At 41.2% G+C, this 26,485-nt stretch overlaps 1 protein-coding gene across 1 annotated transcript; it reads left to right on the top strand.

Annotated features, from left to right (window-relative positions):
• Positions 1-15,911: 15,911 nt before the first annotated feature.
• LOC142163850 (uncharacterized) lies at positions 15,912-16,253 on the top strand. The gene has a single exon (XM_075220995.1). The coding sequence runs from the start codon at positions 15,912-15,914 to the stop codon at positions 16,251-16,253; it is 342 nt and encodes a 113-aa protein (XP_075077096.1).
• Positions 16,254-26,485: the final 10,232 nt, after the last annotated feature.

Genomic DNA, 26,485 nt, shown 5'->3' with positions numbered 1-26,485 from the left:
CAGATATTGTCACAGGTACACTGACTGTCCAATCTCATGACGTGTATACTCATATAGATTATGGTTTCACCTTGTCATATGTCACTTCTTATGTTGCTATGGAATTCGAGATAGAAACAGGAACAACTTTGTGAGTCGTTATCTATATCTACTCTAGTTGGTGAATCTATTGTGGCCACGCAGGTGTATAGGAATTGTATTGTCACAGTTCATGGTAGAGATACCATGATCAATCTTATTGAATTGGGGATGGTTGATTTTGATGTGATAATGGGAATGGACTGGCTTCACTCATGTTTTCCTAAGATCGATTGCCGAACAAGAACTATTATGCTTGAGTTCCCAAATAAGGCAGTCATAAAGTGGAAAGGGGATGTTGTTTTTCCAAAGGATAGGTTTATTTCTTACCTTAAGGCCGTGAAGATGATCAATAAGGGATGGATCTACCATTTGATCCGTGTCATAGACACTGATGCTGAGGCATCGACACTTGAGTCCGTGCCGGTTGTGAATGAATTTCTGGAGGTCATTCCTAATGAGCTTCCTGGGATCCCACTAGACAGGGGGATTGATTTTTGTATTGATGTATTGTCGGGCACGCAACCTATATTAATTCCACCCTATAGAATGGCTCCGGCAGAATTGAAGGAACTAAAAAATTGAAAGACTTTCTAGAGAAGGGTTTTATCCGACCGAGTGTGTCTCTTTGGGGCGCACTGGTTCTCTTTGTAGGAAGGAAGATGGGTCATTAAGGATGTTTTCGACTATCGGCATCTCAATAAGGTCACAATCAAGAATAAGTACCCTCTACCAAGGATAGATGACTTGTTTGATCAGTTTCAAGGTGCTAAGTACTTTTCCAAGATTAACTTAATATCGGTGTATCACTAGTTGAAGATTAGGGAGCAGGATATTCCAAAAATAGCTTTTAGGAATTGGTATGGGAATTTTAAATTTCTGGTGATGCCTTTTGGGCTAACGAATGCCCCGACAACTTTCATGGATCTTATGAATCGAGTATTCAAGCCCTTCCTCTACTATTTTGTTAAAGTGTTCATTGACGACATTCTTGTGTATTCGCAAAGTCAAGAGGACCATGCCGACCATCTCAGGGTAGTTTTGTATACTCTATGTCAGCATAAGTTATATGTAAAGTTTGAAATGTGAATTTTGGCTTGAGTCTGTCACTTTGTTGGGTTATGTTGTCTCCATCGAGGGAATCAAGGTTGATCCTCAGAAGGTTGCAGCAGTGAAGAATTAGCCTAGACCTACAACTCTGACAGAGATTCATAGTTTCTTGGGCTTAGCTGGTTATTATAGAAGGTTCGTGGAGGGGTTCTATTCTCTTACCTCTCCATTGACTAAATTGACAGAGACGGCTGCTAAATTTCAATGGTAAGAAGCAATTGTAAAGGGTTTTCAAGAGTTGTAGTCAAGGTTGACCACGACACCAGTGTTGACCTTACCGGAGGGTATGGATGGGTTTGTTGTGTACTGTGATGCTTCAAGGGTTGGACTTGGGTGTGTATGGATGCAGTATGGAAAAGTGATCAGTGGTGCGTCTAGGCAACTCAAGAACATGAAAAGAATTATCCAACACATGACTTAGAGCTTGCGGCAGTGGTGTTTGCATTGATAATTTGGCGTCATTATTTGTATGGGGTACACATGGATATCTTCACGTACTATAAGAGTTTTCAATACGTCTTCAAGCATAAGGAGTTAAACCTAAGGCAAAGGAGATGACTTGAGTTACTCAAGGACTATGACATTGATATTCTATATAATCCGGGGAAAGCTAATATTGTGGAGGAAGCTCTTAGCCAGAAATCCATGGGTAGTTTGGCTCATTTGGAGGCATATCAAAGGCCGTTGGCCAAGGAAGTTCATCGGTTGGCTAGTTTGGGAGTTCGGCTTACGAAATCTAGCGCAAGTGGGGTGATTCTACAAAATAGGGTCGAATCATCACTCATAGTGGAAGTCAAGGAGAAGCAATATGATGATCCGTTATTTGTGCAGTTAAAGTAGGGGATTCATAGGCACAAGACCACGGCTTTTTCTCTTAGCAAGAATGATGGTACGCTAAGGTACCAAGGGCGATTGTGTGTTCCAAATGTAGATGGTCTCCGGGAGAGAATCATGACCGAGGCGCATTGTTCTAAGTATTCTGTGGACCCAGGTTCTACGAAATTGTACCATAGTCTCAAGGAAGTCTATTGGTAGAATGCCATGAAGAGGGGCGTAAAGGACTTTGTGGCTAGATGTCACGCCCCAAAACCGAGAAGCGTGACCGGCGCTCAACCGAGTGAACCCGACCGAGCAAGCCTTTTAGATTTCATTCTACCCAAACTCATCCATGAATAGAGAAAATACATATTATCATTAATTAGACAAAAATGTGTTCATGTATACAATACCAATTCATTTCCAATAGTTTCATCATTTTTAAAATCCCAAATGGACAAGTATGTTACACCCTATATTTTCGTACGTAAAAATGCGTCGTAAGCAAACTAATGTAGGACCAAAAATGAGATAATATTTAAAAATATATAAAGTAAGTTAATCATGTTACCTCTGAGGTTACAAATATTGAAGATCATGAACAACAAGTACAAAGAGGGTTGGACAGTTCAGAAGCTAAAGCAATTAAATAAAACAATGTTTCGTTGAAAGTCGACAAGTTGGGAATGTTATAACATGTACCTTTGGGGTGAGACTAGGGTGATTAACATGATAAGGAGATTATGTTATGATTTATATTAGTCGTATGACATCCGTGTGTTATGTTTTAATGTCAAGCGAGTTGTGGAACAAAAGTCGATGAAAGTCATCACAAGTTACACTCATAAGTTTTACTGAAATTTTGGGTCAAATGTAACTACGATTTTCTCCCAATATACTTAGATTTATGGGGTGTTCCACCCATCAAATTAAGGATCTATGAGTCTATTTTCCAACTCATTAAACCGTTTGTCAATACGACATTGGAGTAGAAAGATATGGGCATTTGTGCGATACTGCGCAAGCTGCTAGGTGACAAGTAGGTGTGTCACCTACTTGCTTAAATGAAAGCCCAAAAATGGGCCATTTCGGGTCGTCCAAAGAGGCCTTTTAAGGGCCTATTTTCTTCATATATTAGACTTAAAATATAGCATAATAACCAGACATAAGCTCTGCAAAGAATCCTCCCAAATATTTCCCACAAACCCTAATTGATTTTCTCTCCCTTTCAAGTTCTAATTGGAGGTAAAACCTAGAGTTTGAAGAACCAAGATAAGAGCTGAGTTATCCAAAAAATAAGGTGAGTTTACTGCTCTCTTTCATCCAATTTTTCTTCTGTAAATTCATGGTAAGTCGTTCTATACTTGTAAGAACTCACGGGACGGTGATCGGAAGCCGTGAGTTCGAGTTATTCACTTGTAGCGGACTGTTTTGTGGACTGTTTTGTGTTGCTGTTGGGCTGCGTGTTTTACTACTATTTTGTGGAGTTTTGGAGGAGGAAGGGGGTTTATAAACACCATATAAATGTAGGGTTGTTGTCTGGTCGTTCGTCATAACATTTTTGGGTCGTTTGACACTACTACGGTGGTCGTTTTGTGTACGAAGAGATTGGGGTGTGTTGGGCTGTTTGGTAGTATTTGATGGTGTATATAGGGCTGGAAAATGATGTATATATGTTGTTATTGTTCTGTTCTTGTATTGTTGGTGTTATCTTGAATTTGGAGGAAGTAAGGATTATAGGGGAGATGCTGCCCGTTTTAATACAAAATAAGTTTGTCGTTCGTTGTGCGATAGTTGTACCTTTCGTAACTTAACGATAGTATTATTATCGTTCTTGTAGATTAAGGTGAAAAGAGGTGAGTTCAACTTGGTGATTGGAAAGATTGTGATAAGGTATGTTAAGGCTAAGCCTTCCTTCATTTTGGCATGATCTCGTAGCTACATGTGTTAGTAATGAGACAAAAGAGAAGTTCATATTCATGAATTTATTCACACTATTCTAGTCTCATAAGTTACAATATTATTCCTTATCGAGACTCTATATTCAATTTTAGTATTGTCTTCTTCCAGTCAAGAGAGCAGCAAGCCTATATATACAGTATTACAGTATTTTCATTACCATCGAGCTATAATCGATGGGCAGGCCCCTATTGGGCAACCTCTGATCAGATGGAAAGTTATATACCGAGCCTACTGTGGCCGAGCGCCTATGAGCGAGCCCAGCATGGTCGAGATACATAGCCTAGTATGGCCGAGCGCCTATGAGCGAGCCTACTATGGCAGAGCAGTTATATATACCCAGCCTTATAAGGCCGTACAATTATTTTACTTACTATATTGAAGGAGTTGAGTCAGTATCAGCAGGTAAGTATATCTCCAGATCATCTTTGACTCCCAGTTACTTCCAGTTATTATATTATCAGTTCAGTTTCGATTTTCAGTTATGTTATTGCCTTACATACTCGGTACATTATTTCGTACTGACGTCCCTTTTCCGGGGACGCTGCATTTCATGCATGCAGGTTCAGATAGATAGACGAGTAGATCTCCTCAGTAGATGTTTCCCGAGTTCAGCCTGATCGGTAAGCTCCACGCCTTTCGGAGTTGCCAGGTCTAGAGTGTTGTGTACATCTTATGTATATCTGTATATATGTTATGGGTAGGTCGGGGCCCTGTTCCGATCATAGTACATCTATCAGTAGAGGCTTGTAGACATATCCTGTTGGTTAGTGCAGTATGTTGGGTTTGTAGGCCTGGTATGTATAATTTGGTGGTTTGTCAACTGTAGTAGCTATGACGGCCTTTTCAGCCTAGCTTTATATTGATGTTTAGTTAGCGCTAGTTTCCATTCAGTTTTATATTTTTCTTTGCAAATTGTCTTATAAGGTGGCCCCATGGCCAAAGTATGACATTATGTGTTCAGAGTCCCTTCGTCGCAATTTGGTACGCCAGGTTAGGTGAGGCACCGGGTGCTTGTCTCGCTCCTATGTTCGGGGCATGACAAACTTGGTATCAGAGCAGTTCTGTCCTAGGAAGTCTACAAGCCGTGTCTAGTAGGGTCTTGTTTATAGATGTGTTGTGTACCACATTATATAAGCAGGGAACTACAGGGCATTTAGGAGTTGGTTACCCTTCTTTGAAATCTAAATCGTGCTATAGAACTGAGTTATAGGAAATTTGAATTATACTTATGTGTTGGTGTTTGCATGCACTGATGACGGTGACTAGGAAGACTACGGCTAGCCAGAGGAGAGATACAACAGTAGGTGAGGGGACCAGCAGGGTACCCCCAGTAGATGGGGCCCAGTCTGAGGCTCAAGGTGAGACCCCTACTCAGCCATTACCGGCTCCTCCACCAACTACGGAGATTCCTAGGGAAACCGCACATCCAGTTCCCCCTCCACTTCCATCAGATCGGGACTTAAGGAGTGCGGTGCATTTGTTGACACAGTTGGTAGCTACCCAGCAACAGGCTAGGGCATCAGCTAGTGCAGGAACTTCTGAGGGGTCTGGGAGTTCAAGGGTCCGAGAGTTTATTGCTTTGAGTCCCCCAGAGTTCATGGGGACAGATCAAAGGGAGGACCCATAGGATTTCATAGATCAGCTTCACAGGATCTTTCGTGTTATGCATGCCACGGAGAAAGAGGCAGTTGAGCTAGCAGCTTTTCGACTCCGAGATATAGCCATCCTTTGGTATGAGGGATGGGAGAGGTCCAGGGGACGTGATGCACCTCCAGCTATTTGGGGGAATTTTTCAGATGCCTTCCTTGACCAGTACTTACCACGGGAGATCCGACAGGCTCGAGTCGATCAGTTTCTAGCCCTCAAGCAGGGTAATATGAGTGTTCGAGAGTATAGTCTCCGTTTTGACTCATTGGCCAGATATGCACCATCCATAGTTGCTACTATGCGGGACAGGATTCACAGGTTTATAGCAGGGTTAGCCCCAGAGTTAACCGAGGCATGTGCCACTGCTGCATTGCAGGATAGTATGGATATCTCCCAGATTTAGGCATTCGCCCAGAATATAGAAAGGGGTAGGCGTCGGCAGCAGGGTACAGAAAGGGATGAGCAAGGGCAACGTAAGAGGATGAGATTTCCCAGGTCTCAGGAGCAATATCAGGGTAGTTATAGGACCCAGTACTTCGGACGGCCACCTAGGCCTCCGCCACCTCAGTTACAGGGTTACAGGTATGACCGCTATAATCAGTCAGGACCAGGTGAGAGCTCACGGGCGTCGGGTTTGCAGCGACAGCGAGGATCTGCGCAGACATGGTCATTTCCTCCACGGTGTGACATCTGTGGTAGAGGACACTTGGGCCAATGCCGAGCAGGTTCTGATGCTTGTTATACATGTGGGCGTCCATGGCATATGATGCGAGATTGCCCAAATAGAGATCCGGGGGGAATGGCACAACCAGCGAGTTCAGCAACAGGATCATCTATGTCCGTGCATCCTTCAGGGCGCGAGTCTCAGTCTTCGGCTGGTAGAGGTCGGGGCAGAGGTAGAGGTTCCAGTTCAAGTGGTAATCAGAACCGTATCTATGCTTTAGCGGGTCGACAGGACCAGGAGTCTTCACTAGACGTTGTGACAGGTATATTAACCATTTGCTCTCACGATGCTTATACTTTGATAGACCCAGGATCTACTTTATCGTATATTACCCCATTTGTCGCGAGGAAGTTTGGTATAGTGCTTGAAATACTAAGTGATCCTTTTGCGGTATCTACACCGATCGGAGAATCGATTATTGCTAGACGGGTTTACCGAGGTTGTACGGTGACAATTTGTAGTCGTCAGACCTCAGCTGACCTAGTTGAGCTAGAGATGATAGATTTTGATGCTATCATGGGCATGGACTGGTTGGCAGCTTGCTATGCCACAGTTGATTGCCGAGCAAAGGCAGCCAGATTTCATTTTCCGGGTGAGCCAGTCCTTGAATGGGTAGGTAATACACCAACACCCAGAGGTAGGTTTATTTCCTATCTGAAGGCGGGGAAAATGATCGCAAAAGGGTGCATTTATCATATTGTGCGAGTTAGAGATGCAGATGCTGAGATACCTACACTTCAGTCTATTCCCGTAGTCAAAGAGTATGCAGATGTGTTTCCAGATGAGCTTCCTGGTATTCCTCCAGAGCGAGAGATTGATTTTAGCATCGATTTGCTTCCAGGAACTCAACCAATATCCGTCCCTCCGTATAGAATGCCACCTGGCGAATTGAAGGAGTTGAAGGAGCAGTTAAAAGATTTGCTGGAGAAAGGTTACATCAGGCCCAGTACCTCACCTTGGGGTGCACCAGTACTATTTGTGCGGAAGAAAGACGGCTCGCTGAGGATGTGTATCGATTATAGGCAGCTGAACAAGGTAACTATTAAGAATAAGTATCCACTTCCAAGGATCGATGACTTGTTTGATCAGTTGCAGGGGGCTAGATGCTTTTCAAAGATAGATTTGAGGTCGGGGTACCACCAGGTCAGAGTTCGGGAAAAAGATATTCCGAAGACAGCCTTCAGGACCCGATATGGCCACTTCGAGTTCCTTGTCATGTCCTTCGGGTTGACTAATGCACCCACTGTATTTATGGACTTGATGAATAGCCTATTCCGGCCATTTTTAGATCTGTTCGTGATAGTATTTATTGATGATATTCTGGTTTATTCCCGTTCAGAGGATGAGCATACGGACCACCTACGAGCGGTACTCCAAACCCTCCGTGATCGTAAGTTGTATGCTAAGTTTTCTAAATGTGAGTTCTGGTTGAAGTCTGTAGCATTCTTGGGGCATATTGTATCAGATGAAGGGATAAAGGTGGACGCTCAGAAGATTGAGGCCGTGAAATATTGGCCTAGACCTACCACTCCGACAGAGGTTCGTAGCTTTCTAGGCTTAGCAGGATACTATCGGAGGTTCTTAGAGGGTTTTTCTTCCCTTTCGGCACCATTGACGAAGTTGACATAGAAAGAAACTAAGTTTCAATGGACAGAGGCTTGTGAGCGGAGTTTCCAAGAGCTTAAGAACAGGTTGACCTCAGCTCCAGTTCTAACACTTCCAGAGGGTCTAGAGGGTTATGCCGTGTATTGTGATGCATCAGGTGTCGGGTTAGGATGTGTCCTGATGCAACATGGGAAGGTAATTGCATATGCTTCAAGGCAGTTGAGGAAGCACGAGAGGAATTATCCGACCCACGACCTCGAGTTAGCTGCGGTTGTCCATGCACTTAAGATATGGCGGCATTATTTATATGGTGTTCATGTTGATGTATTTACTGATCATAAAAGCCTGCAATATATCTTCAAGCAGAAAGAGTTGAATTTGCGACAGAGGCGATGGCTTGAGTTATTGAAAGATTACGATGTTAACATTCTCTACCATCCAGGGAAAGCTAATGTTGTAGCAGATGCATTAAGTCGCCGATCTATGGGTAGCTTAGCACATGTAGATCCCGAGAAAAGACAATTAGCTAGAGAGATTCATCAATTGTCTTCGTTGGGGGTTTGGTTAGTAGATTCTGAGGATGGTGGAGTTGTACTCCAAAACACTACAAAATCATCCCTCATAGCGGAAGTCAAGGAAAGGCAGTACGAGGACCCAGAGTTGGTCGAGCTGAGAGAGCGAGTTCCACAGCAGAAGAAACCACTGTTAGAGCTAAAGGGAGATGGGTTTCTCAGATATAGGGGTCGTTTGTGTGTTCCAGATGTAGCAGGGCTACGAGACAGGATTATGTCAGAGGCACATTATTCATGGTATTCCATCGATCCTGGGTCGATGAAGATGTATCATGACATTAAGGATGTGTACTGGTGGAATGATATGAATAAGAACATTGCTGAGTTTGTCGCCCAATGTACTAGTTGCCAGCAAGTGAAGATAGAGCACCAGAAGCCTGGAGGGCTAATGCAGACTATAGAGATCCCGACATGGAAATGGGAGGCGATAAACATGGACTTTATCACAGGTTTACCTCGTTCTAATCGTAAGTTTGATTCCATATGGGTGATAGTCGATAGGCTCACGAAATCAGCTCACTTCCTACCGGTCAGATCTACATATACAGCAGAAGATTATGCAAAGTTATATATTAAGGAGATAGTGCGGCTACACGGAGTACCAGTTTCTATTATATCTGACTGTGGGGCTCAGTTTACAGCACATTTTTGGAGGTCATTTCAGAGAGGTCTAGGGACTCAGGTGAATCTCAGCACAGCTTTTCATCCACAGACTGATGGACAAGCCGAGCGCACAATTCAGACGCTCGAGGATATGTTACGAGTATGTGTGTTGGATTTTAAAAGAAGTTGGGATGAACATCTACCTCTTGTCGAGTTTGCATATAATAACAGTTACCACTCCAGTATTCAGATGGCTCCGTACGAGGCTTTGTATGGGCGTAAGTGCAGATCTCCTATAGGGTGGTTTGATGTTGGGGAATCTGGGTTATATGGGCCAGACCTGGTTCAACAGGCCATAGAGAAAGTAAAGCTTATCCGGGAGCGACTGTTGACAGCTCAGAGTCGTCAGAAGTCATATTCTGACGTGCGGCGACGAGACTTAGAGTTCAGGATTAATGACTGGGTATTCTTAAAGGTATCACCTATGAAGGGCGTGATGAGGTTTGGCAAGAAAGGCAAGCTTAGCCCACGGTATATTGGGCCTTATAGGATCATTCGGAGAGTGGGCCAAGTAGCTTATGAGTTAGAGTTGCCCTCAGAATTGGAGTCTGTCCATCCGGTTTTTCACGTATCTATGCTACGGAAGTGCATTGGTGATCCTACCCGAGTGGTGCCCACGGATGATGTACAGATTACAGAGGACTTGTCATATGAGGAAATTCCAGTTGCCATCCTAGACCGACAAATCCGCAATCTACGAAATAAGGAGGTAGCTTTCGTAAAGGTTTTATGGAGGAGCAAGAATGTAGAAGAGATGACGTGGGAATCGGAGGAAGAAATGAAGTCTAAATACCCCCACCTATTTCAAACTGAAGATATGGTTCGAGATGGGACGCTACAACATAGCTCTATGTAGGCTAGCAGGTCATCAGGTAAGCTTTTATTTTTCACTTTCAATATTTATGATTTACGGTCGGTGAGGCAAATTGCTGCTATTTATAAAGATTGGCCATATGTGGCATGCATAGTATGTTTCTGGCTACGTGCAGGTTGGTTTTAACCTAGTGTATGAAGGATACTTTGGCAAAATTTTCCAAAGTCTCTAAGAGTAAACATTCGAGGACGAATGTTCCCAAGGGGGGAGTGATGTTACACCCTATATTTTCGTACGTAAAAATGCGTCGTAAGCAAACTAATGTAGGACCAAATATGAGATAATATTTAAAAGTATATAAAGTAAGTTAATCATGTTACCTCTGAGGTTACAAATATTGAAGATCATGAACAACAAGTACAAAGAGGGCTGGACAGTTCAGAAGCTAAAGCAATTAAATAAAACAATGTTTCGTCGAAAGTCGACAAGTTGGGAATGTTATAACATGTACCTTTGGGGTGAGACTAGGGTGATTAACATGATAAGGAGATTATGTTATGATTTATATTAGTCGTATGACATCCGTGTGTTATGTTTTAATGTCAAGCGAGTTGTGGAACAAAAGTCGATGAAAGTCATCACAAGTTACACTCATAAGTTTTACTGAAATTTTGGGTCAAATGTAACTGCGATTTTCTCCCAATATACTTAAAGTTATGGGGTGTTCCACCCATCAAATTAAGGATCTATGAGTCTATTTTCCAACTCATTAAACCGTTTGTCAATAAGACATTGGAGTAGAAAGATATGGGCATTTGTGCGATACTGCGCAAGCTGCTAGGTGACAAGTAGGTGTGTCACCTACTTGCTTAAATGAAAGCCCAAAAATGGGCCATTTCGGGTCGTCCAAAGAGGCCTTTTAAGGGCCTATTTTCTTCATATATTAGACTTAAAATATAGCATAATAACCAGACATAAGCTCTGCAAAGAATCCTCCCAAAAATTTCCCACAAACCCTAATTGATTTTCTCTCCCTTTCAAGTTCTAATTGGAGGTAAAACCTAGAGTTTGAAGAACCAAGATAAGAGCTGAGTTATCCAACAAATAAGGTGAGTTTACTGCTCTCTTTCATCCAATTTTTCTTCTGTAAATTCATGGTAAGTCGTTCTATACTTGTAAGAACTCACGGGACGGTGATCGGAAGCCGTGAGTTCGAGTTATTCACTTGTAGCGGACTGTTTTGTGGACTGTTTTGTGTTGCTGTTGGGCTGCGTGTTTTACTACTATTTTGTGGAGTTTTGGAGGATGAAGGGGGTTTATAAACACCATATAAATGTAGGGTGGTTGGCTGGTCATTCGTCATAACATTTTCGGGTCGTTTGACACTACTACGGTGGTCGTTTTGTGTACGAAGAGATTGGGGTGTGTTGGGCTGTTTGGTAGTATTTGATGGTGTATATAGGGCTGGAAAATGATGTATATATGTTGTTATTGTTCTGTTCTTGTATTGTTGGTGTTATCTTGAATTTGGAGGAAGTAAGGATTATAGGGGAGATGCTGCCCATTTTAATACAAAATAAGTTTGTCGTTCGTTGTGCGATAGTTGTACCTTTCGTAACTTAACGATAGTATTATTATCGTTCTTGTAGATTAAGGTGCAAAGAGGTGAGTTCAACTTGGTGATTGGAAAGATTGTGATAAGGTATGTTAAGGCTAAGCCTTCCTTCATTTTGGCATGATCTCGTAGCTACATGTGTTAGTAATGAGACAAGAAGAGAAGTTCATATTCATGAATTTATTCACACTATTCTAGTCTCATAAGTTACAATATTATTCCTTATCGAGACTCTATATTCAATTTTAGTATTTTATTCTTCCAGTCAAGAGAGCAGCAAGCCTATATATACAGTATTACAGTATTTTCATTACCATCGAGCTATAATCGATGGGCAGGCCCCTATTGGGCAACCTCTGATCAGATGGAAAATTATATACCGAGCCTACTGTGGCCGAGCGCCTATAAGCGAGCCCAGCATGGTCGAGATACATAGCCTAGTATGGTCGAGCGCCTATGAGCGAGCCTACTATGGCAGAGCAGTTATATATACCGAGCCTTATAAGGCCGTACAATTATTTTACTTACTATATTGAAGGAGTTGAGTCAGTACCAGCAGGTAAGTATATCTCCAGATCATCTTTGACTCCCAGTTACTTCCAGTTATTATATTATTAGTTCAGTTTCGATTTTCAGTTATGTTATTGCCTTACATACTCGGTACATTATTTCGTACTGACGTCCCTTTTTCGGGTACGCTGCATTTCATGCATGCAGGTTCATATAGATAGACGAGTAGATCTCCTCAGTAGGTGTTTCCCGAGTTCAGCCTGATCGGTAAGCTCCACGCCTTTCGGAGTTGTCAGGTCTAGAGTGTTGTGTACATCTTATGCATATCTGTATATATGTTATGGGTAGGTCGGGGCCCTGTTCCGATCATAGTACATCTATCAGTAGAGGCTTGTAGACATATCCTGTTGGTTAGTGCAGTATGTTGGGTTTGTAGGCCTGGTATGTATAATTTGGTGGTTTGTCAACTGTAGTAGCTATGACGGCCTTTTCAGCCTAGCTTTATATTGATGTTTAGTTAGCGCTAGTTTCCATTCAGTTTTATATTTTGCTTCGCAAATTGTCTTACAAGGTGGCCCCATGGCCAAAGTATGTCATTATGTGTTCAGAGTCCCTTCGTCGCAATTTGGTATACCAGGTTAGGTGAGGCACCGGGTGCTTGTCTCGCTCCTAGGTTCGGGGCATGACAAAGTAATCCATCCACAACATAACATAGCTTGTCTTTCCCCAGCATCAATACATAACCCACACTATGTCTACGGAGCCTCTATAGATAAAGAAGAGTGCAATGATAATGCCGGCAACAAGGCCCCGGCTATACCTCAAACAGAATATACAAAGTATAAAAGATTTATGACCCCGGAATGAAGTGGGGCTCACCAAGTTAGCTGGGAAGAAGGTGCACTGCTATCAATGATCAATATCTCCTGTTGTGGAACCACCTGCATCCATTTAAAGATGCAGCGCCCCCGGTAAAAGGGACGTTAGTACCGTCGAATAGCACTAGTATGTATAATTAAACACCCTCTCAATAGAATGACAAATAATACAAATAAGATTATCATAATATCAATGTAACACTTAATCAACATCAAACATCAAACATCAATTTAGTATCAAAACAACATTCAAATTAATTTCCACATCTCACAGTAGGAGATGTTTAGTATCGATATACCATTGTCCACAATACCATTATTCACAATACCATTATTCACAAAACCAATACCACCGTACTCTCAACACGGAGTCCGATCACGACCCGATCGGCTAGGCTATCTCATTAGAGATATCAACCACAATTATTCTCAATATCAATACCACCGTCTTTAACACGGAGTCCGATCACGACCCGATCGACTAGGCTATCCATTAGGGACATCAACCACAATTACCATTTCAATTACAATTTCCAGCACAATCACCACCATATGTGTGGCATGGTGTCCGATCACGACCCGATCGGCTAGGCCGTCTTATTGGAGACATCAACCTTTTTATATCTATCATCACATTTCATAATACTTTTACATCTTTTCATTTCATTGGCACTAGTGGCCATAATTATAAGATCATTCTTGGCACATTGGCCATATTCAGTATTTCATGCTCACATTATCAATTTCAAATATCATCCTCATCATCAACAACAAACACAATTCAAATCAAAGTGTGTAGTACACATGTGAGCAATTTAGAGTCTAATGCACATAGAGATATTTCACAAAATTTGGCATAATAGCCTTCATTTGAACTTGACTTAAGGTCGAAACATTATAAATGCACAGCCCATATTTTAACACATCCTCAATTGGTAGCATAACATGAATAGAGCATTTGTAATGCTTGTTGAACATATATCGTTCAACCCAATCTTTCTCGGAATAGCCAATTTCATAATGAATCACTCGGGACTTACATAATTTATATGAATATCGTGGGATTCAATTCTAAGAGAAGAGTTTAGCCAACATACCTCACTTGATCATCCTTATACTCTAAAACGTTCCGGAATTCTTAGAAACTTCAATCTATTTTAGAAATATAACAAATTGAAAAATTAGGAAGATGATCATGGTTCTAGCTCACTCGAGCATTTTATCAAACACTAGGTGTGCATAAGGTTCCAATGTCCTTTTTATGAAGGAATTCATCATCCCACAACCCAATCTTTACCATTTTTAGCTCAACAATCTTCCTACACCCTTTGATAGCACATGCATGTAAAATAAACAACTCTCATGCCCAGAAATTTATCTTGCTAGTTATCAATTTTCAGAAAATTTTGAAATTAGGGTTTAGGGTGAAGAATCTTACCTCTAGGAAGAAGACCTAGTAAGCTTCCCTTCTTAATCTTCCAAAACTTGAGCAAGAATTGAAGAAAAATTATGGAAGAACACCTTCTCACTCTAGGGCACTCTCTCTCACTCTAAAATATTAGATTATGTCTCAAAAATGGCCCAAATAGTGTATTTAACAAAATAGGGCCGGGTTTTAAAAACCCAAAAATGGAGCTCCGGAACAAGATATGCGATCGCATAACCGATATGTGGACCATATATCGGTCGCATATTTGGTTACAAAATAGCCAAAAGAACTGCCTATGTATGTGGTCACTATGCGGTCTATATAACTATTATGCGATCGCATAATGCACCGCATAACAGTTATGCGGTTGCATAGTTGACTGCATAGTTGCTTCCAACTTACCCAATCAATTGCCTCACTTTGCGGCCATTATGCGGTCCGCAGAGTGGTTTTGCGGTCGCATAACGGACCGTAGAAATGCACTTTTTTGCCAAATATTTTTCTTTACTTTTAGATGCATTGTTCAACCCTAAAAGTCTGAGCCGCGGCGAGCAAGCTCGCCGCGAAGTATTTCTACAATCCTTAAACATGTAAGCCTAGTCCAGCACCATGAAACATTATTTTCTTTGCAAATTTTATCGGGCTTCACACTTAAGTACTTCGGAAGTTTTCGGGGTGTTACACTAGATGCCCCAACTATTAGCAAGTGAAGGCTGAGCACCAAAAGCCCTGTGGTTTGGCACAGAATATAGAACTTCCAATGTGGAAATGGGAGATGATCAATATGGACTTTGTTGTAGGTTTACCTCACATGCCTCGGAAGTTCGACTCGATTTGGGTGATTGTGGAATAACTCATGAAATTAGCATACTTCTTGCATGTTAAGTCCATCGACATAGCAGAACACTATGCTTAGTTATATATCAAGGAAATAGTAAGGTTGCATGGATATCCAGTTTCTATCATCTCAGATCATGGGGCGCAATTCACCGCTAACTTTTAGCAAAACTTTCAGCAAGGTTTGGGTACTTAGGTGAATCTATGTACAACTTTCCATCCATAGACCGACGGGCAAGCATAGCTGAGCTTTTGGTTGTCGGCCTTGAGGATATGTTGCGTGCTTGTGTTCTTGATTTTAAGAGTAGATGAGATGATTATTTTCTGCTCATTGAATTTTCCTACAACAACAATTATCACGCCAACATTCAGATGGCATTGTTCGAGGCTCTATATGGTAAGAGATGTATATCTCCCATTGGTTGTTTTGAAGTTGGAGAAGCAAAATTTATAGGGCCACACCTCATGCATCAGGGTATGGAGAAGGTCAATATCATTAAGATACGGTTGAAATTTGCTCGAAGTCACCAGAAGTCCTATTCGGATGTGCGACGCAGAGATTTGGAGTTCAAAGAGGATGATTGGGTATTCTTGAAAGTTTCTCCCATGAAGGGTATAATGCAATTTGGAAAGAAAGGAAAATTGAGTCCAATGTATATCGGACCATACAAAATCATAAAGTGGGTTAGCCAAGTGGTCTATAAGCTTGAGTCACCTCCAGAGATATCTTTAGTGCACCCGGTGTTTCATGTATCCATGTTGAAGAAGGAAGTTGGAGACACGTCGCTCATCATTCTGGTGGAGGCTATTGAAGTTAATGAAGAATTGACACATGAGGAGATTCCAATTGCTATTCTTGGTAGACAAGTTCGAAAGTTGAGAAATAAAGAGATTGCCTTTGTGAAAGTGATGTGGCAAAACCAACAAGTTAAAGATGACACCTGGGAGGCCGAGGAAGAAATGAAAAGAAAATACACTTATTTGTTTGTGTAAACAAATAGTTGTGTTTAAGGGAACGATAGAAGTTTAATTTCTATGTGTTATGTTAAACTTGTACAAATTATATTAAATGCCCCTTTTGGTAATACAATGTCACGCCTCGACCTCGGGAAGCACGACCGACGCTCAATAGAGTTACCCCGGTCGAGCAAGCCTGCACTGTGCCATCTACCAAAACTTACAAATTATTAAAGAGGAGAATACATTTTATTAATTAGTCAGTAAAAAGTTATGAGAACAACACGTTCATTTTCATTAGTTACGTCATTAACAAGTCTTCAAAACAATACATTGTACAATCAAAGTCAAAGTGGGACAAATGATACGATTACAATATTTTTAGTTTAACCTTCCCAAAAATAGATACAACCGACATTATATCCACTAAGCCTCTAACAGGAACAAAAGAGTTCTATAACAGTGCCGGCAATAAGGCCCCGGCTATACCTCAGAATGCTATGTACAAAGGATAGGAAATAAAGGACCCCGAAATGAAATTGGGCTCATCAAGTCAGCTGAGGAGAGGGTGTGCTGCTATCACTGATCACTACCACCTGCTATGGAACCACTTGCATCTATTAAAGATGCAGCGCCCCCGGCAAAAGGGACGTTAGTACATATGGAATAGTACTAGTATGTAAAACTAAGAACCCTCTCAATAGAATAAACTACAGTAAACATATAAGGAAACAAGACATCAATAAGAGGATCAAATAGTAACAAGGTGTCAAGTTATGGACAAGGTAAATTTCAAGAATATTTTAGTAATTTAAGTTTGGAGATCTTTAGCACCGATACACCACCGTGTTTTAGCACGGAGTCCAATCTCAGCATGACCGGCTAAGCCGTCTCACCCCGAGACATACACTCACAATACCACCATGTGCACGGCATGGTGTCCGATCTCAGCCCGATCGGCTAAGCCATCTCACTAAAATGTCGTCTGGGTCGACATCACATCACATCTCGCTAGCAGTAATCTCATCCCATTTAAGGGGAAACAGCCCACCACATCAAAGTCGTCCCATATAAGGGGAAACAATCTTATCATATTATCACGGGGATTTACCCCTCAATGACTCCTACACTGGCACGTGTAGTTTTGAGGTTAGGTTATTTCGACCTACCTTTGTCCGTGGCTAAACGATACTCCCAGGGTATTTATTTTAAAAAGGATTTACCACTTATTCATATTCTTCTACATGTGATTCATTGTATTGGAACCATTGGCCATAACGCAATATCATTTTTGTCACATTGGCCGTACTTCATAATTCATGCTTACTATTCCACTTTCAAACATTAACACGGATGGTCAACAACAAACATTTCTATTCAAGACTTTAAGCACACATTTGAGCAATTTAGGATCTTAAGGACACGTGATGTCTTACACAATTTGATATGATTAGTTCCACTTGGGCTTGACTTGAAGTCTCAACATTTTAATACATTCTCATACTTTGAACATGCTCACTTGAGCATTTTATCAAACACTAGGTGTGTATTATGGTTTCAATATCCTCCTATGGTGGATTCTTTCACCCCACTACACAAAGTTCACCCAAAAGAGTTCAACAATCCTCCCACTGCCCTTGATGGTACATGCATGAAAAATAAATAACTCCCACACCCAAGAATTGCTTGGATTATTACCTATTTTCAATTAGAATCACGAAATTGAGGGCTATGGAGTAGAAACTTACTTCTAGGATGAAGACCTAGTGAATTCTTCTTGCATTTTCTTCAACTTTGAGCAAGAATTGATGGATGATGAGCTTAGGAACTTCCCCTCTCACTGCTTGGCACTCCCTCTTTCTAGAATGTATGTTTTTAGCCTTATAAAATGATCCCAAAGGTTGCTTTATAAGAATTGTGTCAGGTCAAAAAATTAGAAAAAAGGAAGCCCTGATGCAGGTATGCGGTCGCATATGCGACCGCATAATGCATCTGTGGTCTGCAAAATGTGCCGCATAATGCCCCTGGAACTGGGCATGTCTGCCCCATTCCGTGACAAGTATACGGTCCACAGACATGTTCTGCGATTGCATAATGCGCCGCAAAACTTCCCTCCGTAAAATTTCTTGCTGGGTCTGCGATGGATTATGCGGCCCGTATAATGGGCCGCATAATGGTCCGAAAATTTGCCCAATTTTTCTGCCTCAGTTTGCGGCAGATCTGTGGTCCATAGACTAGTTCTGCGACCACAGAAATGCCCTAGACTTCAATAAATTTTCTTCAACTCCCCCAACGCACTGTTCAACCCAAAAAGTCCGTACCATGAAACCCCGGGTTTTAGATAAATATTTTACGGGGCCTTACATATAATTCCTATGATGTTATGGTTGATATTGTTTTCATGCTACAATACGTCATTGTGATATGAATATGTTGTTAGGACTGGTTTCTGGGGCTCTCTGACCGGTGGATAGGCCAAAATACAAGGGAGACTCTCTCGAAATATTTGGAAATTTGGGGAGTTAGTCAAATTTGGAACTTTTGATGTATGAATGAAGAGTTCAGTCATCTTGGATGTCTATGGTAGAATCTGACCCTCATTCGAGAATCAATGATCCTAAGTGGGGGAGGATGTAAGGCCCCGTAAAATTTTTCCATGAATTTGAGGTTATATGGTGCTGAGGTAGGCTAATGTGTTTTGGGTTGTGCAATGCATTGTGGAGTTGGTGGAAAATTTACAGAAAAATAGCAATTATATGGTCCATTTTGCGATTGCAGATCTATTTCGCAGACCGCATAACCATCATAGATTTAACCAAAAAAAGCTTTATTTGGAAGGCCATTTTGTGGTGCAATGTGCGACCACATATTCTCGCAGATCACATATCCATATCAACATGAGAAATTTTGGAAAGAGATTCTATGGTCCAGTGTGTGACCGTGGAATCGATCCACGGACCATAAAATAGGACACAGATTTAATTAGGACAGCTCAGTTTTGGAGAACCATTTCATGATCCACTTCGCGAACTACATACCTGTTTCGTGATCCCATTTGCGATTATAGACCCGGATCGGAGGGTTAATGTCTAGGAAATTTTACCTGACCCTATTCTAATAAAAAGACATAAGGGGTTCATTTTGAAGGAAAAATCTTGTAGTTTAGAGAGAGTGGAAGAGATCTATAGAGAGAAGAAGAAGCTCTAACACTTCTACACATCAAGTTGAGAGTGTATGGATGGGCATGCATGTGACAATGAAGGTTGTTGGGTGTTGTACGGCATTTGCGGATTGATTGTTTGCTTGGTAATGGGTTATAGGGTGAAGAAATTCCATTGTCAAACCTTGTAGTTGAATTCACATGTTAGGTATTTGGCGAAATGCTTAAAAGAGTTATATATCATGAGATTTCCTTCTAATAATCTCCCACCAGACCGACCCTGCTGGTAGGATCCCTTGTTGCCCTGGCTGGGCCTAAAACAGTTCCCCTGCTACTGCTTAGGCCCCGATGGCGGTGCACTGACTGAAGACTGAGCAAAATACTGGGATGGCCCTGATGACCCTCCCCTGAATATTTTCCTACCACCACCACCAGAAGTATCACTGAAGTTGCCCGCTGACTGGGCCTTGTTGCTACTCTCTTGCTCCATTATGTTCCTCGGTTTGCGGGTCTCTGTGGCTTGAACAAATGCCACCATCTTTCCATAGTTCATATTAGAATTCAAGGGGCTAAGGCCCTGCACAAACCATCGCACTCTAGCCTCCAGAGTGGGCAACATGTAGATGGGATATTTAGACAGGTATGCGAATCTCGTATGATACTTCCACACACTTATGCTACCTTGTTTCATGTTCTCAAACTCAGTGGCATGGGCTGCATTAGTCTCAATATGCAAGAAATGATCAATGAAAGCATCAGCAAACTCACCCCACCTTGCCGGAGGGCTTCAGAAGGTAGGGGGCCAACTCTTCTCCCTATGACTTAGTAGCCCGTATAACTCTGAGGGTTTTGTGTATTTCGTCAATAAAATCTCGGGGTCCTCCTTAGGGTCAGAACCTGTGAACACTGGAGGGTCCAACTGGAGAAATCTGTTCACCCTGGAACTAGTGGAATCCCCTGGCTGACTAGAAGAAGTGGGTGCAACATCTTATCTGTGGGTCTGGGAATCCACTATTTGAGCCAACATCTGTATGGGTACCCTAAGATCCCCATCAGATTCATCGGGACCCGAAGCTGGGGCTGAAGTTGGAACTGGAATATCAGTTGGAGGGATCGTTACATCCTCAGTAGGTGTAGGGACATATGCGGTCTGATCAGGTATAGTAGAATCAGGTAGTGTAGTAGTCGGGGGAATATTCTCACCCCTCCGGTGCTCACCCGTATCATCAAGTAAAGGATCAACTTCCACTCCTGGGGTAGCATTGGCTCCTTGGCCAATTCTTGCTTTCTTCCTAGGCTCCATATATTGAAAATTAGAGCAATGAACGAGTTAAAGGAGGAACAACCTTACAATCAGCTTTATCGCATGATCTAGATCATCAAAGAAGGGTATTATTCCTAAATGCCCAAGTAGCCTCCTAATTATAGATGTGGTCGACAACACACCGATAAGAAGGACTCTACTAGAAACGACTCCTAGACACCCTAGGATACTTTAAAACCTTAGGCTCTAATACCAAGTTTATCACGCACCGACCTCGGGGAATGCGACCGGTGCTTAACAGAGTTACCCCAGTCGAGCAAGCCTGTACAGTGCCATCTACCCAACTCACCCATAAATAAAGAGAAGAATACATTTTATTAATTAGTCAGTAAGAAGTTATGAGAACAACACCAGTTCATTTCCATTAGTTAAAGAGGGACAGATGATAGCTTAACCTTCCCAAAAATAGATACAACCCACACTATGTCTACAGAGCCTCTAACAAGAACAAAAGAGTACTATGATAGTGATGATAACAAAGCCCCGGCTATACCTCAAAATCCTATGTACAAAGGATAGGAAATCCAGGACCCCGAAATGAAACGAGGCTCTCCAAGTCAGCCGAGGAGAGGGTGTTCTGCTATCACTGATCAATACCACCTGCTATTGAACCACATGTATCCATTAAAGATGCAGCGCCCCCAGAAAAAAAAGGATGTTAGTACATATGGAATAGTACTAGTATGTAAAACTAAGCACCCTCTCAATATAATGAATAACAGTAAACATATAAGAAAACAAGACATCAATAAGAGGATCAAATAGGAACAAGTTGTCAAGTTAGGGACAAGGTAAATTTCAAGAAAATTTTACTAATTTAAGTTGGGAGATCTTTAGCGCCGATACACCACCATATTTTAGCACGGAGTCCGATCTCAGTCCGACCGGCTAAGCCGTATCACCCCGAGACATACACTCACAATACCACTATGTGCGCGACATGGCGTCCGATCTCAGCTCGATCGGCTAAGCCGTCTTACCACAATGCCATGTCGGTCGATATCACATGACATCTCGCTAGAAGTAATCTCATCCCCATTTAAGGGGAAACAACTCAACATATCAATCTTGTCCCATATAACGTGAAACAATCCTATCACATTATCTCGAGGATTTACCCTTCAATAACTCCTACACTGGCACGTGTAGTTTCGGGGTTAGGTTATTTCGACCTACCCTTCGTCGGTGGCTAAACGATACTCCCAAGGCATTTATTTTAAAAAGGCATTACCACTTATTCATATTCTTCTACATGTCATTCATTGTATTGGAACCATTGGCCATAACGTAATATCATTCTTGCCACATTGGTCGTACTTTATAATTCATGCTCACTATTCCACTTTCAAGCATTAACCGGATTGTCAACAACAAACATTTTTATTCAAGACATTACGCACACATTTGAGCAATTTAGGGTCTTAAGCACATGTGATCTCTTACACAATTTGATATGATTTTCCATTTGGGCTTGACTTGAAGTCTCAACATTTTAATACATTTTCATACTTTGAACACACTCCCGAAGAATCACATAACATGATGAGAATACTCCAGAACACATTTTGAACATAATGGACAACTTAGGACTTACAAGAACATCATGGGAATTCAATTCTAAGAGGAAAGTTTAACCAACATACCTTACCTCGAGCTTTTAACTACAATATTCCGAAATTCTTAGCCTCGTTGATCTATTTAGAGATATAACAAAATTGAACACAAATTAGGAAGGAGTTCATAGTTCCAGCTCACTTGAGAATTTTATCAAACACTTGGTGTGCATAAAGGTTTCAAGCTCCTCCTATGGTGGATTCTTTCACCCCACTACCTAAAGTTCACATAAAAGAGTTCAACAATCCTCCCACTACTGTTTATGGTACATGCATGTAAAAATAAATAACTCCCACACCTAAGAATTGCTTGGCTTATTACCTATTTTCAATTAGAATCACGAAATTGAGGGTTATGGAGTAGAAACTTACCTTTAGGATGAAAACCTAGTGAATTCTTCTTACAATTTCTTCAACTTTGAGCAAGAATTGATGAATGATGAGCTTAGAAACTTCCCCTATCACCCATGGAATTCCCTCTCTCTAGAATGTATGTTTTTAATATACTAAAATGATCCCCAAGGCAGTTTTATAAGAATGGGGTCGGGGTCCAAAAATTTTAAAAAATGATGCCCTGACGCACCTCTGTAGTCGCATATGTGATTGCATAATACTTCTGCGGTTTACAAAATGGGCCGCATAATGGATCTCCAACACTGGTCAAGTTTGCCCCACTCTGCGACCAGTCTACACTTCCCAGACATGTTCTGCGATCGCATAATGCACCGCAGAACTTCCTTTCAAAAAATTTTGTGCTGGGTTTGCGATGGGTTATACGCCTCGCATAATGGGCCGCATAATGGTCCGGAAAGTGTCCTAGTTTTTCAGCCTCAGTCTGCGGCAGATCTGCGGTCCACAGACAAGTTCTATGACTGTAGAGTGGACCATAGAAATTCCCTACACTTCAAAATATTTTCTTTAACTCTCCCAACGCATTGTTTAACCCAAAATATTCGTACCACGAAACCCCGGGTTTTAGGTAAAATATTTATGGGGCCTTTCATATAATTCCTATGATGTTATGGTTGGTGTTATTTTCATGCTATGATACATCATTGTGATATGAATATGTTGTTAGGACTGGTTTGTGGTGCTCTCTGAAAGGTGGATAGGCCCAAATACAAGGGAGACTCTGTCGAAATATTTGGAAATTTGGGGAGTTTGTCAAATTTGAAACTTTTGATGTATGAATGAAGAGTTAAGTTACCTTGGATGTCTATGGAGTACTGTGACCTTCATTCGAGTATGAATGATCCTGAGTAATAGAGGATGTAAGGACCCATAAAATTTTGCCAAGAATTTGAGGTTATATGGTGCCGAGGTAGGCTAATGTGTTTTGGGTTGTGCAATGCATTGTGGAGTTGGTGGAAAATTTACAGAAAAATGGCAATTATGTGGTCCATTTCGCGATCGCAGATCTATTTTGCTGACCACATAACCATTGCGGATTGAACCAAAAGAAGCTTTATTTGGAAGGCCATTTGGCGGCGCAATGTGCGACCACATATTTGTTTCACGGATCGCATATCCGTATCAGCATGAGAAATTTTGGAAGGAGATTCTATGGTCCATATTGCAACCATGGAATCGATCCACGGACCATAGAATAGGTCGCAGATTTAATAAGGACAACTCAGTTAATCTATGGCATACAAAGAAAGGGATGTATGAAATGTGAAATGCGGCCATCGTGCCAAGAATGATGATTTACATATGAGGCCAAGTATGCCAATGGAAGGAAAGAAAATATGAAAGGCTGTGAAATGTATATGATTCTTTTATATGATAATTATTTTTGGGAGTATCGCTAGATCACTAAGGAAGACTGGTTATAAATGCCTAGGACCAAAACTACACGTGCCGGTGTAGGAGTTGATTGCGGGGTGAGTCCCCATTATATTATATTGAGATTACTCCCCTTGATTGGTATGAGTTAATAGCTAGCAAGGACCATGTTGACCCACAAAGTATTATGGTGAGACGGCTTAGCCGATTGGGCAAGGATCGAACGCCATGTCGTGCATATGATGGCATTGTGTTTCTATGTCAACCCACATACTTTGGGGTGTGACGGCTTAGACGATTGGGCGGAGATCGGACTCCATTCCATGGGCATGGTTGTGTGTAGGTACTAAGGATCTCTCAACCTAAAATGATGATGCTTACTTGAAGGTTTACTTTGTTTCAACTTGGCATTTAAATAAGTATTGACTTTTATTACTGTTTTCATGTTTCTCTTCTATTATGTTGGCATTACATTCCATGAGAGTATTTAGCTTTACATACTTGTACTATTCCATATATACTAACATCCATTTTGCCGGAGCGCTGCATCTTTAATGGATGCAGATGGTTCCTCAACAATTGGCATTGATCGTTAATAGCATCATCTCCTATTCTCAGCTGATTTGGTGAGTCCTACTCTATATCAGGGCCTTGTGTCGTTTTGATTCTCTTGTACATTTCTTTTGAGGTATAGTCAGGGCCTTGTCGCCGACACTTTCATACTAATCTTCTGTTACATTTAGAGGCTCCATAGATATGTTGAGAGTTGTAGTACATGGTTCCATATTTAAACTATGATCATGTAATATTTTGAAAATCATTAATTAAGTTTCTATAGGTAATGAAATTCGTATTGTACATGTTATTACCTCATTTGTCTAACTCTTTATATACATCCTCACATTATTCATGGGAAATGTTGAAGGATAGGCACTAAGTAGGCTTGCTTGAATGGGGTAACTCGGTAAGTGCCAGTCCTGTTCCCCAAGGTTAGGGCGTGACATAAGTTCTTAAAATTGCCAACTTTTGACTAATGGTGTTGAATTTTTCTAAGAACATCTATCACCAAATCCAAACATATGTACCAGTCCAGAATAATCACACTCACCTATCGGAACCTTCAAAATCCATTCCGAGTCTGTTTACCCAAAAATTAAACTTTGGTTAACTCTTCTAACTTAAAGATTTCGTTTAGGAACTAAGTGTTCCAAATCACTTCCAAACCTCTTGGGACCAAAATCACTCATATCCGCAAGTCATAAAATGTTAAAGTGACCTAAGGGAAGTCTCAAATTACGGAATAAGATACTAGAACTCAAAACGACCGATTGGGTCGTTACATTCTCCCCCACTTAAAAATATGTTCATCCTCGAACGTCCCAAGAGTTATTTCAAAGTTGTCAACTAGCTATATAAACTTATATTACACATTCTCATGGGTGATTCTATGTCCATCTATTTAAATCCATCCATATAAATACATTAACACATCCTGAATGAACACTTCTCCTTCAACCTTAGTTTTTAAGCCTTTAAACCAAACTTCAATACCCAAAACTTCCTCCATGATCTGATTCTTGTGTATTCATTGTATCAATTCAAATAAGTTATATTGAGTTATAAATTTACGTCCAAGATGTAACCACATGAAGTATCCCCTAACTCATATACCATAGCAATATCTTCTGATCACAATAACTACTCATTGCCAAACTCGGTACCAGCAAAATTCCCCATCTAAAAAAGATTCTTGTTCCAAGCCTTCGCAACACTGCTAATGATAAATAAAACATGTAGAAAGTCATAATCACCCATTATATGAACAAATCATGGATTTCTCTTCCCGCTAATAACCATTGCCTGTTCTAGGCTGCCTAAAAGCATTCTTTTCCAAATATACCTTCTCCAAATCCGATCATGCTAATTCTAGGTCATATACTTTATCCAAATCCGATCATGCTAACTCCAGGTCCATAAACTTCACCTCATGCAATACAAGATGCTTAACCCACAAGTCACGCGTAATTCCACATGGATCCTCAAACGACATGGTTTGCACCATATAAGCAATAACTCGAATATGCCAAATCAATATAAGAGAAACTTATCATCCAATGACTTCCCGTACCTGTGGTGTTCTATCTCAACAAACATATGAGTAGCTATAAAGCTTGTTGCATCTGTCCATTATGCAACACTTAAGCAAAATCAACAAAACACGAACTGAAACACTTGCCATAACTACCACCACCACATAGTGGGCTACCACTCTACCAAATCCAATGGTAGAAAGTATACCATGTACTATAACTCATTCCTGATGATATGCTCATATGACACCTTGCTCTGTACAAGCAAATCTTACATGCCGTAGAATACATTCCTC

The sequence above is a fragment of the Nicotiana tabacum genome, chromosome 9 (genome assembly GCF_000715075.1).
Source record: "Nicotiana tabacum cultivar K326 chromosome 9, ASM71507v2, whole genome shotgun sequence".
In the NCBI taxonomy this organism is placed as follows: Eukaryota; Viridiplantae; Streptophyta; class Magnoliopsida; order Solanales; family Solanaceae; genus Nicotiana; species Nicotiana tabacum.
This window is presented reverse-complemented; position numbering and strand designations above follow the sequence as displayed.

Coding starts and splice junctions, on each gene's coding strand:
- LOC142163850 (XM_075220995.1), top strand. CDS start 15,912: ATGTATATCGGACCATACAAAATCATAAAGTGGGTTAGCCAAGTGGTC.